At 29.0% G+C, this 13,164-nt stretch overlaps 1 protein-coding gene across 1 annotated transcript; it reads right to left on the bottom strand.

The window, feature by feature from the left end:
• Nucleotides 1-396: 396 nt before the first annotated feature.
• Nucleotides 397-13,009, bottom strand: LOC117169220 (FACT complex subunit Ssrp1). Its single transcript, XM_033355477.1, has 13 exons — nucleotides 12,851-13,009; nucleotides 8,675-8,860; nucleotides 8,373-8,588; nucleotides 8,117-8,292; nucleotides 7,892-8,027; nucleotides 7,718-7,821; nucleotides 7,511-7,639; nucleotides 7,140-7,431; nucleotides 3,833-4,129; nucleotides 3,562-3,753; nucleotides 3,223-3,468; nucleotides 1,140-1,211; nucleotides 397-669 (listed from the first exon to the last, which is right to left on the bottom strand). Exons 1-13 carry the CDS (start codon nucleotides 12,899-12,901, stop codon nucleotides 562-564), a joined length of 2,205 nt encoding a protein of 734 aa, XP_033211368.1. The 5' UTR covers nucleotides 12,902-13,009; the 3' UTR covers nucleotides 397-561.
• Between the last annotated feature and the right edge of the window lie 155 nt (nucleotides 13,010-13,164).

Here is a 13,164-nt window from a genome sequence, read left to right as displayed (position 1 = left end):
TTATCAATTTAAATTTTTAGTTTTAAAAACTCTTGAGTGAATCAACTATAAATTTTGTAATTTAATCTTTATATGTATATATATATATATGAAAGCAAGGTTATTAAAAATATGAGTGATTCGAATAAAATAAAAGACGACAAAAATGGTCACTTTCCATACAAAATATTTACTTTAAAACCAAACTTTTCTTATTTAAAAAAATGTTTTAATCTAAAAAAAAAAGAAAGAATATTTTACACAAATTTCAAATAGGGATTGAAAAAAGGAAATGCAAATGTACTAGGAAAAAATCAAACAAAACGTATCGGATCATTCTCGCTTGTGGACGAATGATAGCTTCGTGTATTTTTATCTAATCGTAGAAATGGGTATATAGGCGAAATTAAAAACATATTTAATATCATACGAAAAAGAACTATTTATTTTCAATGTAGTGACGGTTCAAATACAAAATTAAACTTAAATAAAAATTATAATTGTTTACAAGTAATGTGTGTTCGTGAATTTAACTGGAAACAAAGGATGATACAATTATTAAAATAAATATGAACAGGAAATTTAATCACTACCCTTCGAATCATCATCACTCGTTGGTGGAGTACTTTCCACCGGTTCATCTTCACTAGCTTCTTCTTCTGATTCATCTTTCTTGGCTTTCTTCTCCACCTTAAAAAAAAAACAAATCAATCTGAATGTATGCAGGCGATGACTATTCCAGTAAATTAACCCTCAAAGCGCATACATGGTAAAAATCACGGTAAAGTGCATCCTGGGTGTTCAACACCCCAGCGTATTTAATCATGTGATTTAATCATCCGATATAGTTTAAGGTATATTTTATAAGGTAGAGTAGATTTTATAGTCATTTATTTATTTTAAGTTTGTTAAAAAAATTATTGAAAAGTGAGAAAATGGGGTTTTTTACTTAAAAATTCATAACTCATGCAACTTTAATTATTTTAACCTGAACATTTGTGACTATACTTTTGAAATAGGTTACTTTGATAACAAAAATATTGCAGCATGGGTACTTTCAAAAAAGATATTTATTTGCACCCCACGATTTTTTTACCTCCACTTTCAGCAGCTTCTGCTAGCAGACTGACAATTAATTTTATTATTATAAATGAAAGTACCTTCTTAGCAGGCTTCTTTTCTTCTTCACTGTCATCTGAATGCTGTCTCTTTTCAGATTTATCAGACTTGGACTGGAAAAACAGAAATAATATATCATCCAAAGAAGCAACCAGAATTAAATAAGGGGCCGTACTTAAATTACGTAACGAATTATAGCCCCCCCCCCCCTTACCGTACGGAATTTTTAGTTTCCAGAAATGTTTTGCTGGTAGAATTAGGCAGTGTGTCCGAGAATTTCATTTTCAAAATCCTTGATCATTAATATTCAAATACCAAATATTATAAATATTTACAAATACTTTTAACACAGAATCTTTTATAAACTGAACAAAACAGTACTTCAGAAACAAATTTAAATTTTCAAATTTCTTAATTTATTTTAAACAAAAAAATGTCTTTTACTATCAAAGATGGCTTTTTAATAAAATAATTAAATTGATCACTCAATATTCAAATTTTAAACCTGAAAAGATAAATTCCCAACAACAAAGTGTCATAGTTTATATTTCCATGAAAAATATGACATTTTCACAACATTTTTTAAACCAAAAAGACAAATTTTTAACCACGGAACTGATGCATATTTACCTAACAAAAATGAAATTTCAAACCAACAAAATTTTTTGTTGTCAAAAAAGAAGCCTTTTCAACTAAACAGGTCAATCTTTAAAAAATGGAAGTTAAATAAAATAGTTCTAAAAAAATAGTTAAACTTTCAACGAAACAAATGAATTTTGAACTAAAAATATAAATTTTCAACAAAAAATTATTTCTTAACAATGTGCTTCAACCAAATCTTTCAAACAAAATAATTAAACACTCAGACAAAGAAGAATATTTTTTAACGAAAAAGTTGCATTTTCATAAAAAATAAATTTAAAACAAAGTTGAATTTGCTTTTAAAAAAGGTTTCAATTGATTTTTCACGATCAAAATATGAATTTTTAAACTACAAATAAGTTTCTACGAAAAAAATCGAATTTTCGACCCAAAAAGACCAATTTTTAACCAAGAAGAATGACTTTTTTAATAAAAACGTTGAATTCTCTACCAAATAGTTACATTTTTATACAAACAAGATTAAATTTCTATTAAAAGATGTTTTTCTTTAAATTAAAAAAAAGTTGAATTTTTATTTTAAAAATATGAAAACCTTATAAAAAGATGGATTTTAAATTTAAAAAACTACGAACTTTGTTTTTTAAATTTGAACATCCACCCAGAAAGGATTTCAGTTCATTTTTCAACAACAAAATATAAATTTTTTACAAAAAGTACATTTTCAACGAAATAGTTAAATTTTCAATTTAAAAAACTGACTTTTTAACAAAATATTTTAATTTTCAACCAAAAAGTTGCATTTTTATACAAGAAAGATAAAATTTTTTCTGAAGTTGGTTAATTTTTAAATCAAAAAGACAAACTCTGAAAAAGGAGTTTAATTTTCAATCGAACACTTGCATTTTTATTCAAGAAATATGAATTTTCTTTAAAAAACATGGATTTAAAAACAAAAATATTTTAAAAAAAGAGTTAAATTTTCATCCAAAGAAGATTCCAGTTTCCTTTCTAACACCAAAATAGTAAATGTAAACAATAAGTAAATTTTCAGCTAAATAGTCGAATTTTTAACCAAATAGTATGATTTGTTTACAAGATTGATAAATTTTCAACCAGACAGTTGCATTTTTGTTCAAGAAAAATGAAAACTCTACAAAAACAGGTGAATTTTTAAAATCACAAGACCAATTAAAAAAAAGTGATTTCTTAAAAAAAAGATTCCAAGAACAAAACATGAATTTTAAACGAATGGCTAATGTTCTGCGAAAGGAGTTGAATTTTTAAACCAAAAAGACGAATTTTTAATAAAACAGTTGAAGGATGCAGTTTACTTGTAAATTGCTAAATTTGTAAACAAATAATAAGATTTATAACTAAAAAGATAATATTCAGGAGCCTCTATCGAGACAAAGTTTAACAAAATACCCCCCCCCCCCCCCCCCCCCCCCCCCCCCCCCCCCAGCTGTTACGTAATTTAAGCGCGGTGTCTAAAAAGAATTCAACATGTTTCGAGTTTAATACCTTCTTCTTAGAATCTTCATCGCTACTACTGTCATCATCGCTAATGTACTCCTTGCTCTTGAATGAACCAGATGCAACTTTCGAGGGAGACTCTGGCTTAGTTTCTTTTTTCTTCTTCTTATCACCTTTGTCCTTCTTCTCTGGTTTCTCTTTCTTATCTTTAGACTTATCCACTTCTGGAGGCACATAATCTTTCATCGCTTCAGCATATTCCTTTTTAAGCTTGTTTGCCTTCTCCTCCCATTCCTGTAAATAATTAACCATGTGCATTAGAAGAAAGCGATAAAGTTATTAAGCTACCATAAAGATACAAAGTTCAGATTTGAAATTAAATTCTACCGATTTATCCTTCATTTCTTTCCACATCTCGCCACCCTTCTTCGCAATTTCAGTTACACTTATTCCAGGATTGTCGCTCTTAATCTTTTCCCTGGAACTGTTCAACCAGAGCATGAAAGCAGTGGCAGGCCTCTTTGGTTTATTGGCATCCTTCTCCTTCTTTTGCCTACGAGGCTTTCTTGGCTTCTCAGACTAAATAAAAAAAATTAAGTTTCTCCATTCTTCTGAAGATTTATATACAAAAAAATATAGAATATTAAAAAGAACGCACTATCGTTTTCGCAGATTTAGTCTTCTTTTCTTTCTTTTTCTTCTTTTCTTTACCATCGCTATCACCAGATGCGTCGGATCCTTCCTCACTGTCAGTTGTGGCAGGATTACTGTCGTATTCTTCTGCAACATCACTTTCAGCCTGGTTAGGATTGAAGTCTTCATCAGTAGATTCATCCTCAGAGTCGTCTTGGTTATCTTCGTCTCTTTCCTGAGCTTCAGCCTTGACTCTGGCCAAGTATGCGTCCGGTTCAGCTTCTCCGTCGCTGCCTCCAAAGTCGTCGTAGTTAACTTTGTCCTGAAATAAACGAATTAAATTTAAAATATTTTAAAAATAGGTCAAGATTCGCTTTTGTGAACTCTTTGCCAGAGTGTCTATTCAGATTCTGAAAAGGAATTCCCTGACAATTCCAGGTTTTTCCAGGTATCTAAAGTTTTTTTCAGGTATAATTTTTCATAGTACGGACATATTAAAATAATTCGCATTTTTTTAAACAATCGTTTTTTTTCAGTTTCTAGGATTTAATTCATATGTTTAATTTAGAAAACTTTGACCAATTATAATACAAGATATTCTTAAATATATTAGCACCATAGATTAATTAATAATTGAGTAATATAAAAAACATAATTAGTCATTTCTTAAATTTGACCCTGAAGTTCATGAATTTGAACAATAATACAAATTTTTATTTCAAAGTTCAAAATATTGAATTTTTAACAAGACAGTTCAATTTTCTATCAAAACGATTAATTTTTTTCTCAAAGAAGACGATTCTATTCAGTAAAAAACATACATTCTCAACCAAATAAGTTAAATTTTTAACTAAAAAATATTAATTTCCAAATAGATAATTCAATTTCAATCTAAGAATGATAAGTTTTTAACTAAATATGGAGCAGTTAAATTTTTAGTTAAAAAAATTAATTCTTCATCAAATTAAACAAATTTTGCAACTCAAAGTTATAAGTTTTTGCCTCGAATGATAAATCGTCAACTGGAATAGACAAAATTTTAACAAACAAAAAAAAAGAATTTTCAGCAAAAGGGTTTAAATGTCAACTAAGTGGTTTTATTTGAAAAAAATGAATTTTTAAACCAGAACAATAATTTTCTACCAAAAAAGACAATTTTTTAACAAAATACATGAATTTTCAACGACATACTTGAAAGTTCAACCAAGAAAAAAAATTTCAAACATATAGTAGAATTTTAAGCCAAAAAGATAAATTCGTAATTAAAACTATGAATCTTTAACTGGAATAGTTGAGTTTTCAACCAAAAAGAGAATTTTCATTTAAAAAAAAAATGAATTTTATACCAACTAAAAATGATAAATTGCCAACCAAAAATTTAATAGTTAAATTTTCAGTTAAAATGAACAATATTCAACGAAAAAACTAATTGTTAAAAAAATAGTTGCATTTTTAAGTAAAATTGACATTCAATTGGAATAGTTGAATTTTAAACGAAAAAAGATGAATTTTCAACAAAGAGGATTAATTTGGACCGAAAAGACGAATTTTCGATTAAAAAAAAGAATGTCGTCCAAAAATTGAATGGTCATTTTCAGTTTAAAATTAATTTTGAACAAAACAAAATACAAATTTTCAACAAAAAGTTTAATTTTCAGTGTAAAAAAGCGAATGTTCATCACAATAGCTCATTTTCTAACCAACGTGACGAGTTTTAAATTAAAATGATGCATCTTTAACTAAACAAAAATAAAATAATTTTTACTAAAAGAGTTAACTTTCGAACAAGTAATTAAATTTCCATTCACAAAAAGATAAGTTATGAAGGAAAGATGTAGTAGTTAGTATTTCCACCAAAAAATATTTTTATTTTCAATCTAAAACAGTTTTTTACCAATAATATTAAATTTCTATCGAAAATAACGAATTTTCAACAAAACATGAATTTTGAACCAGATACTTGAATTTACAACTAAGAGCACGATAAATTTCAACCAGAACTAGAATAATTCAATTTTTACTTAAAAAACCTTAATTTCAAACAAACAAAAAACACGAATTTTACAACAAAATAGTTCAATAAAGCCATATAAAGTTACTTTTAAAAACAAAGAATTGTTATTAAATTTTATATTGCAATTAAAGCAAAATTTGGCACGCTATCGAACAAATTGCCTGACTTAAAAAAAAAAATTCACTGGCAATTCCAGGTTTTCAGGTAGCGTATACACCCTGTTTGCAATCTTTTGAAGTCTTATAAATCTTTAAGGGCATGTGACGCAGCCAAATACCTATATTACCGACTTCACTTTATCAGCTCACTGAATATTTTTTTGAACCTAAGAACTTTTTTTGTAAATAAAATATCGAGCTGAAACTTTGGAAAATGTATTAAAGTACGATAAAGTACGTTTAGGTACTGCATTTTGGTAGGAACTTCAGTAAAAATTATTTTATCTTTTTTCCGAACCTCGACATTTTTTGAACGTTCGAACTTTTTTTATACATATATAAGATCGGTCTCAAACTTTGAGAAATACAAGAACCGAAAGAAAACTACGTTAAAGTACAAAGCTTAATAATAAAAGATGTAAAAAAAATATTTCAACTATCAATTCCATCGGCATCAGCCGGTAAAGTTGTACACGAAAATACGAACCCTCTAGAGCCTCGTCTAGTGGCCGCCAGGGTTCGTATTTTCCTGTACAACGTTACCAGCTGATGCCGTTGGAATTGATTGTTAAAATATATTTTTTTACATCTTTTATTATTAAGCTTTGTACTTAAACGTAGTTTTCTTTTGGCTTTTGCATTTCTCAAAGTTTGAGACCGATATTTTATTTATAAAAAAAGTTCGAACGTTCAAAAAATGTCGAGGTTCAGAAAAAAGATAAAATAATTTGCAGTGAAGTTCCTTCCAAAATGCAGCACCTAAACGTACTTTATTGTACTCTAATACATTTTTCCAAAGTTTCAGCTGGATATTTTGGTAACAAAAAAAGTTCTTAGGTTCAAAGGAACATTCAGTGAACTGATAAAGTGAGGTCGGTAATATAGGTATTCAGCTGTCTCACATGCCCTTAAGTCATTGAAAACTTTCTGAAAAAATTAGAAATACTTTTAAAATCTTTTGAAATGGTTGAACACCTCTGTAATCTTTGATCTTCTAAAGAATGTTTTTGAAATTTGTTTAATCTTCTGCAATTTTTGTGAAATCATCGATATCCTGAAATCTGGTATACAGGCAAAAGTCAAGTGGTCAGCCACTATCGGTCAAGATAGAAAATTAGACAGCAATTATTGTTATTTAAATATATTTTTCTAATACGTACTCCTTTCCCCCTGTTCTTCACTCTGAGTTTCTTAACAGTGATGAAGTCGAAGAGCTTTCCATACTCTCCCTTTTCAATACTGCTGAAGGTATGTGTGATTCCACTCGTGAGTTCAATCTCAAAATCAAAAGACCTTGTGGATCCACCGCCGCGAGCAAAGTTGACAGAAGCTATCTCTTCGAATCGGATGTGAATCGGCGGCTTGTGTACATACATAAATCCTCTTTCGAGAGGATACAAGTAACCGGCCGCAGCTTTGAACGAACATCCGACTGCTGGAGTACCAGAATGTCTGCAAATAAATTATAAATAATTTTATTATGTTTAGAAATACAATCTTGGATAATTCGACTCTGCAGCGAGATATTTACCCAATAAAGTTCCCGGGACCGGTGAGTTTTCTGTTGATTATGACCTTCATCACTTTGCCGAGGATTTCGTAGGTTGGACCCGATAGTTCTTTCGTCAGTTTGTCCTCGTATTTCTCTTTCAATTCCTCTCTGAAATAATGTCGTAAAAGTCATAAAGATCGGTAGTACTTTGAATTAATATAAGTAAAAATCCTATCTATTTCTTACTCAGAAAATGGCAATTCGATCGATGTTTCTTCATCCTGGTTGAATAACAAAACCAGGTAGTGGTAACGGGTTTGTCCTTGTTTGATCGGAGGATCCAAACTGACCTGGAATATTGTTGTTTTAAAATCTAGTTTAAAATTCAACTGAAATTGAGGAATTCAGTCGAAAACTTACAACGAAGAACATCTGTCTGTTGTCCTTGTGCGGAAGAAGGAACAAACGGAGAACCGTTGACATCGGTATTTTGTAATCAAATGTCTTTCCGTGGAGTTGGAAGAACGACTGGAAGATTTTGATGTCGTAGCGACCCCTGGAAAAGAATGATTGTTCAAAGATTGCTAAATATAAAATAATGATTTTTAAATTCAGGTTAAAGATAAGATAGTTAAATTTACTTACCTCGGGGTAAGACATTGAATTTCTCTAAATATAGCTATGGCATCTCCACTGACGCTGATTACAGATGCCTTGTCCATGACTCGTTGATGGAATGATTCCACAGGATCTTGCTCAACGCTGTCGCTGGTTGGAATGTGAAATCTCATTTCCATGAGATTGACGGGGGCATCATCATTCTAAGATTATTAGTAAATGGTAACTTAGTTATTAACTAAATATTTACTTCTTAAACAAATAAATTAAAACCCAAACAAACCTGATGAAATTCGAGAGTAACTTCGTTTTTTCCGGTAGTACATTGAGAAACGTTGCTTAGGGGAATCTCAAAGGCTGTATGTTGGTCGACATCAAAACTTACAACTGATCCTTCAAATCTAGCTGTTCCCCAGTTCCACCCTTTTAAACTGAGTTGCTTCTCAAGCATGTCTTTACTATAATTGCTCTTGAAGAATTTTGCTATTTTTTCTTGATCCTAAATTATAAAGAGTAAAGTATTTAGTTTTATCAATCTTTTTAAACGGAGATATTAAATCCTTAAGGAAAAACATGGATACATACTCCATCTTTGAAGCCTCGAAACCTGTGTAATGTTCCGTTTCTTAGGAAAATTCGAAGACCCCATGTGTTAACGAACTTTAAGTAACTGACCATTTCCATATCACCGGAAGGAATTTGCTCCACTTTGCCGGTCTTTTGATTTTTAAATATGAGATGCTGATCAGTCAACTTTAACTTCCCTGGCGTCTGTGCAGAAATTATTAATGTTTAATAAAATAACTATTAAAGTCTATATAGTTGAAATAGAAAAAAATTCGAAAATTAATTTTGTATTAATTAGCGTGGTCCAAATTCATACCGGTTCAAATTGTATTTTTGATGATCGACCTCCCCCCATACACCACGTTTTCCGGAAAAAGAAAATCCATTTTTTTTTTCAAATCTGTCATCCTTTTAAATTAACATGGGATTTTAAGTGGGAAAAGCGCAGTTTTTGAAAAAATGGGAAAAAGAAGCACTTGTTATTAACTTTTTGTAAATAAAGTTGAGTCACTTATTCAGGAATGCTCAAGAAATAATTTGCACCCAATAACTTTCTATGTTAGCTCTCCAAACTTCTTCGTATTGTGCTCGGAAAATGTCCGAAAAAAGGCAAAACAGCAATTTTATGGAAAGTTCATACTGAAGACGATATTTTTTTTCAAGCGAATTATTTTTATTCGACAAGTGATAAGTTTCCAAGTATTTTTTAACTAATTTTCAATTCTTTAAACAAACATACTTTTGATAAGTTTTCTTTCACCGTATCGCAAAAAGTTAGTATTTTCTGGAATTAATGTTATAATTAACGAATGTGAAGAGTAATATATTTTTAACAGGGTATCTAGCAATTCTTAGGAACAAAATTCAAGGTCTTTTCCAGGGTAAAAAATCAAAACTTTCCAGGTCTCCTTTTTTACATCAAAAAATGAAATAAACGTTTTGTCATACATGTAAAAAATGAGCAATTTCATTTTTTGTTGGTTAAAAATTTCTAAAAAAAGCCGAATCATAAATAAACGAATTCTTAATTTTTTGTGAACATGAGATTTCTTTGTGAAATTTTTTGGAATATTCTTAAATCTTTGTAATGTCTTTGAAATCATTGAAATATTTGTGAAATCGTTTGAAATCTTTGTGAAGTATTACAAACCTTAGTGAAAACTTGAAATTTCGGTGAAATTTTAAAGAAATCTTTTTATATTTTTCAAAGCTTTTGTAAAATCTTTAAAATTCTTGAACTCTTTGTGAACTCTTTCTTTAATCTTTGTTTGTGAAACCTTTTGTGTATGTTTAAAATCATTGAAGTCGTTTGAAATCTTCTCACATGTGTTAAAACCTTTTGAAATCGCTTAAACTCTTTAAAATGTTTTGAAATTCTCGAAATCTTTTGAAATCCTTATGAATTTTTTTTAAAGAAATTGTGAAATCTTCTCTAAGTCTTTTGTATTCGTTTGAAATCACTGGAATATTTGTGAAATCTTTATGCAATTTGTTGTAATCGTTTAAAATCACTAGAATATTTGAACTCTTTGTTAAATCTTATAACAAATTTTGATATTGTTCACAAATTTTTTAATGTTTTTAAATCTTTGAAATATTTTTGAAATGTTTCTTTCATCTTTGTTCGTGAAATCTTGTCTGTTCGTTTAAAATTATTAAAATCTTTTCAAATCTTCGCAAATTTATTGAAACCTTTTGAAATCATTAAAAATATTTTTAATGTTTTGAAATCTTTGAAATCTGGTGTACTGAGCCCTTGTTGAAATCTTTGAAACACTCGTACTGTTTTTGAGATCTTTATGGATGTTTTATGAAATCTTTGAAACTTTTATGAAATCTTTTGACACCTCCTAAAAAATTTGAAATTATTTAAAATTTTTGAAATGTTTTGAAATCTTAGAAATGTGGTTTAATATACCCTTTTTAAAATCTTTGTGAAATGTTCTAAATCTTTATGAAATGTTCGAAATCTGTGGGGAATTTTTGTGATAACTTTTTAATCTAGCTTACAGGCCTTTTTGAATGTTTAAAATCCTTGAAATCTTTCTGAAATATTTTGAAATGTTTATAAAATCAATCTTGAATCTTTGCTTGGAAAATCTTTTGTATTCGTTGAAGTCATTGAATTATTTGAAATATTTTGAAATCTTCTAAAATCTTTTAAAACCTCTTGAAATCGTTTCAAATTTTTGAAATCTTTTAAATCTGGTGTACTGTACCCTTTTTCAAATCCTTTAAATGTTTAAAGTTTTAAACTATTTGTGAAATCGCTGTGAAATCTGACGTGTGCGCCTTTTTTAAATCGTTAACATCCGTGAAACCTTTATGAAATGTTGAAGATATTTAAAATATTTTGAAATGTTTGAAATATTTTTAAATATTTTATAACCTTTTGAAATCTATTGTACACTCAAAAATCGAGTGGTCAACCCCATGAAAAATTCGTTGTGTGGCCATGGGTTATTGTAATTCTGAAACAGAATTAACATCGAAATTTTAAACTAACAATTTTAATAATTTCTGAGTTGAACACCTCAACAAAAAGTGCCCTGAAATATCTTTATTTATTCTGTAATAAACAAAAGATAAATTATATCTTGACAAATTAAAAAATGTTCAGCAGGAAGATTTTTTTAAAACGAGATGTTTCTTTCATAATAGGCTAAAAGATTTAAATTACTCTTCGCATTTCGATAAAATTACTGTTTTAAAAGAAAGAAAAAAAAAGAATAATTAAAATTCAAGGTTTTTGTGAAAAATCAAGGATTTCCAGGTTTTCAAGGTTTAAACCAAATTCAAGGAGAGTTACAGGTTTTCAAGGTCATTAGACACCCTGTTGAAGCATGTTTGGCAATCGTTTAAACAAAATTGATATATAACAATTTTCCCCCCTGTAAATCGTGAAGTTATTATTTTTTTGAATATACGACGCAGTTAATGAGCGTTGATAGTGATATTGTTTGTGAAAAACAGTTTGCAATTATTCATACATTTAATATCATTTACTCTTTTCATAGAAAAGATGGAGAAAATTCTAATTTTTTCGACTCTTTCACAACACTTCGGTTATCATTAATTGATTATTTGCGTTTCTCAATTAAATCGATCTAAGCAAATAATTATCCATAACGTTATTACAACAAATTATTTGAAAAATATTGTTTAAACAATTATGGTATACGCGCACCTCTTTATTGATGATTAAGTTCTCTTTATTTTAATCATGCAGTTTAAAATTTTCTCTAAATTCTATATAAAATGAGCCCAGGATAAATACAAATTGCCTATTTTTCAAGTAGATTTTGCAAAAACAGTGTAAATTTCAATGTTTGTGTAAATTTGAAGTAATAACCGAAATAATCAACATTTCTTAATGTTCTTAGCCTTACTTTAAAGCTATGTTTGCACAGTATCGAAGCAGTTTATGACCATGAGTGTAAACAAATTTCCTATCAGAGTGTAAGAACTTAAGCTGTAAAAAAAGGCAAATTTTGAAAACATCTTATTTGTACTCAAATCAGAATAAAAATTAAATAAATACTTTATGGGACTTTTACAGAAACGTCAAGATTATATGTTTTATATATTTTAGATGAATATTATTCCTACCATAATAAATTTTGCAATTTTTGCAACTTTGTTTTTGCACTGTGATAGGAAAAAGGTTTACGACTTATTTTCATAAGCTATTTCGATACTGTGGAAAGATAGCTTTAATATGAGCCTAAGAACATTAAAAAATGTTAATTATTTCGGATATTATCTAAAATTTAAGAAAGAACTATAATTTTCTCCATCATTTCTATGACAAGGCTTAGCTGTATTATCATTAAATGTTTAAATAATTGCATCTAAATTTGAGGCAACATTCTCATAAAATTAGAAATACGAGAACATATTTTAAAGGCGCAATTTGGCGGCATTTTTTGCATCTTCGTCTGCCATAATTGTTCATCCATTTTAGACTTAGTTGAATCATGAAGAGATCAATCTTTTACATTGATTCATAAAGTTACGAAAGACCATAAATTTATTTTGAAGCCTAATGAATTAATGCGCATATTTGTCTTTATTTTATGTTTTATACCACATCTTTTGCAAAGGCTATAGGAGGTTATGTTTGCAATAAACACGCAAGTTATCACGTCACACGTGCAATTTTAGTAGTTGCTAAAACAGAAAAATATTACTAACCATGGCGCCGTTGACCTCCGCGGTAATATCCGAATATTCCAGGAAGTCCATTTTTAACTCCGGAAACGTCCTTTCGGGGTGTTTTTATAAATTTCGACACTTCAGAAAATTGTTATTTTCAAACACTCAACCGATATTCACAAAGACAGAAGAACACGAATCATAAAAGGACTAGACGGCTTTCAATTATAAAAATTATTAAGAAATACACCACTCTGCCACCTACCGGTACGGATTCCAGTATTGGTAACTTACCGATTTTTCTAAATTTGGCGGGAATTTGAATAAACGTTATTTTTTTCATTAAAAAAATC

Source organism: Belonocnema kinseyi, chromosome 3 (genome assembly GCF_010883055.1).
Source record: "Belonocnema kinseyi isolate 2016_QV_RU_SX_M_011 chromosome 3, B_treatae_v1, whole genome shotgun sequence".
Classification (NCBI taxonomy): Eukaryota; Metazoa; Arthropoda; class Insecta; order Hymenoptera; family Cynipidae; genus Belonocnema; species Belonocnema kinseyi.
Note: the sequence above shows the minus strand (reverse complement) of the source record. Positions and strands in the feature narration are given on the sequence as shown.

Bases quoted from the DNA above. Each gene is read 5' to 3' on its own strand.
- LOC117169220 (XM_033355477.1), bottom strand. From the start codon at position 12,901: ATGGACTTCCTGGAATATTCGGATATTACCGCGGAGGTCAACGGCGCC. The intron at 7,640-7,717 runs GTAAGAAATAGA...ACATTATTTCAG, and splicing joins ATCGAATTGCCATTTTCTGA to AGAGGAATTGAAAGAGAAAT. The intron at 3,754-3,832 runs GTGCGTTCTTTT...TTTTTTATTTAG, and splicing joins CTAAATCTGCGAAAACGATA to TCTGAGAAGCCAAGAAAGCC.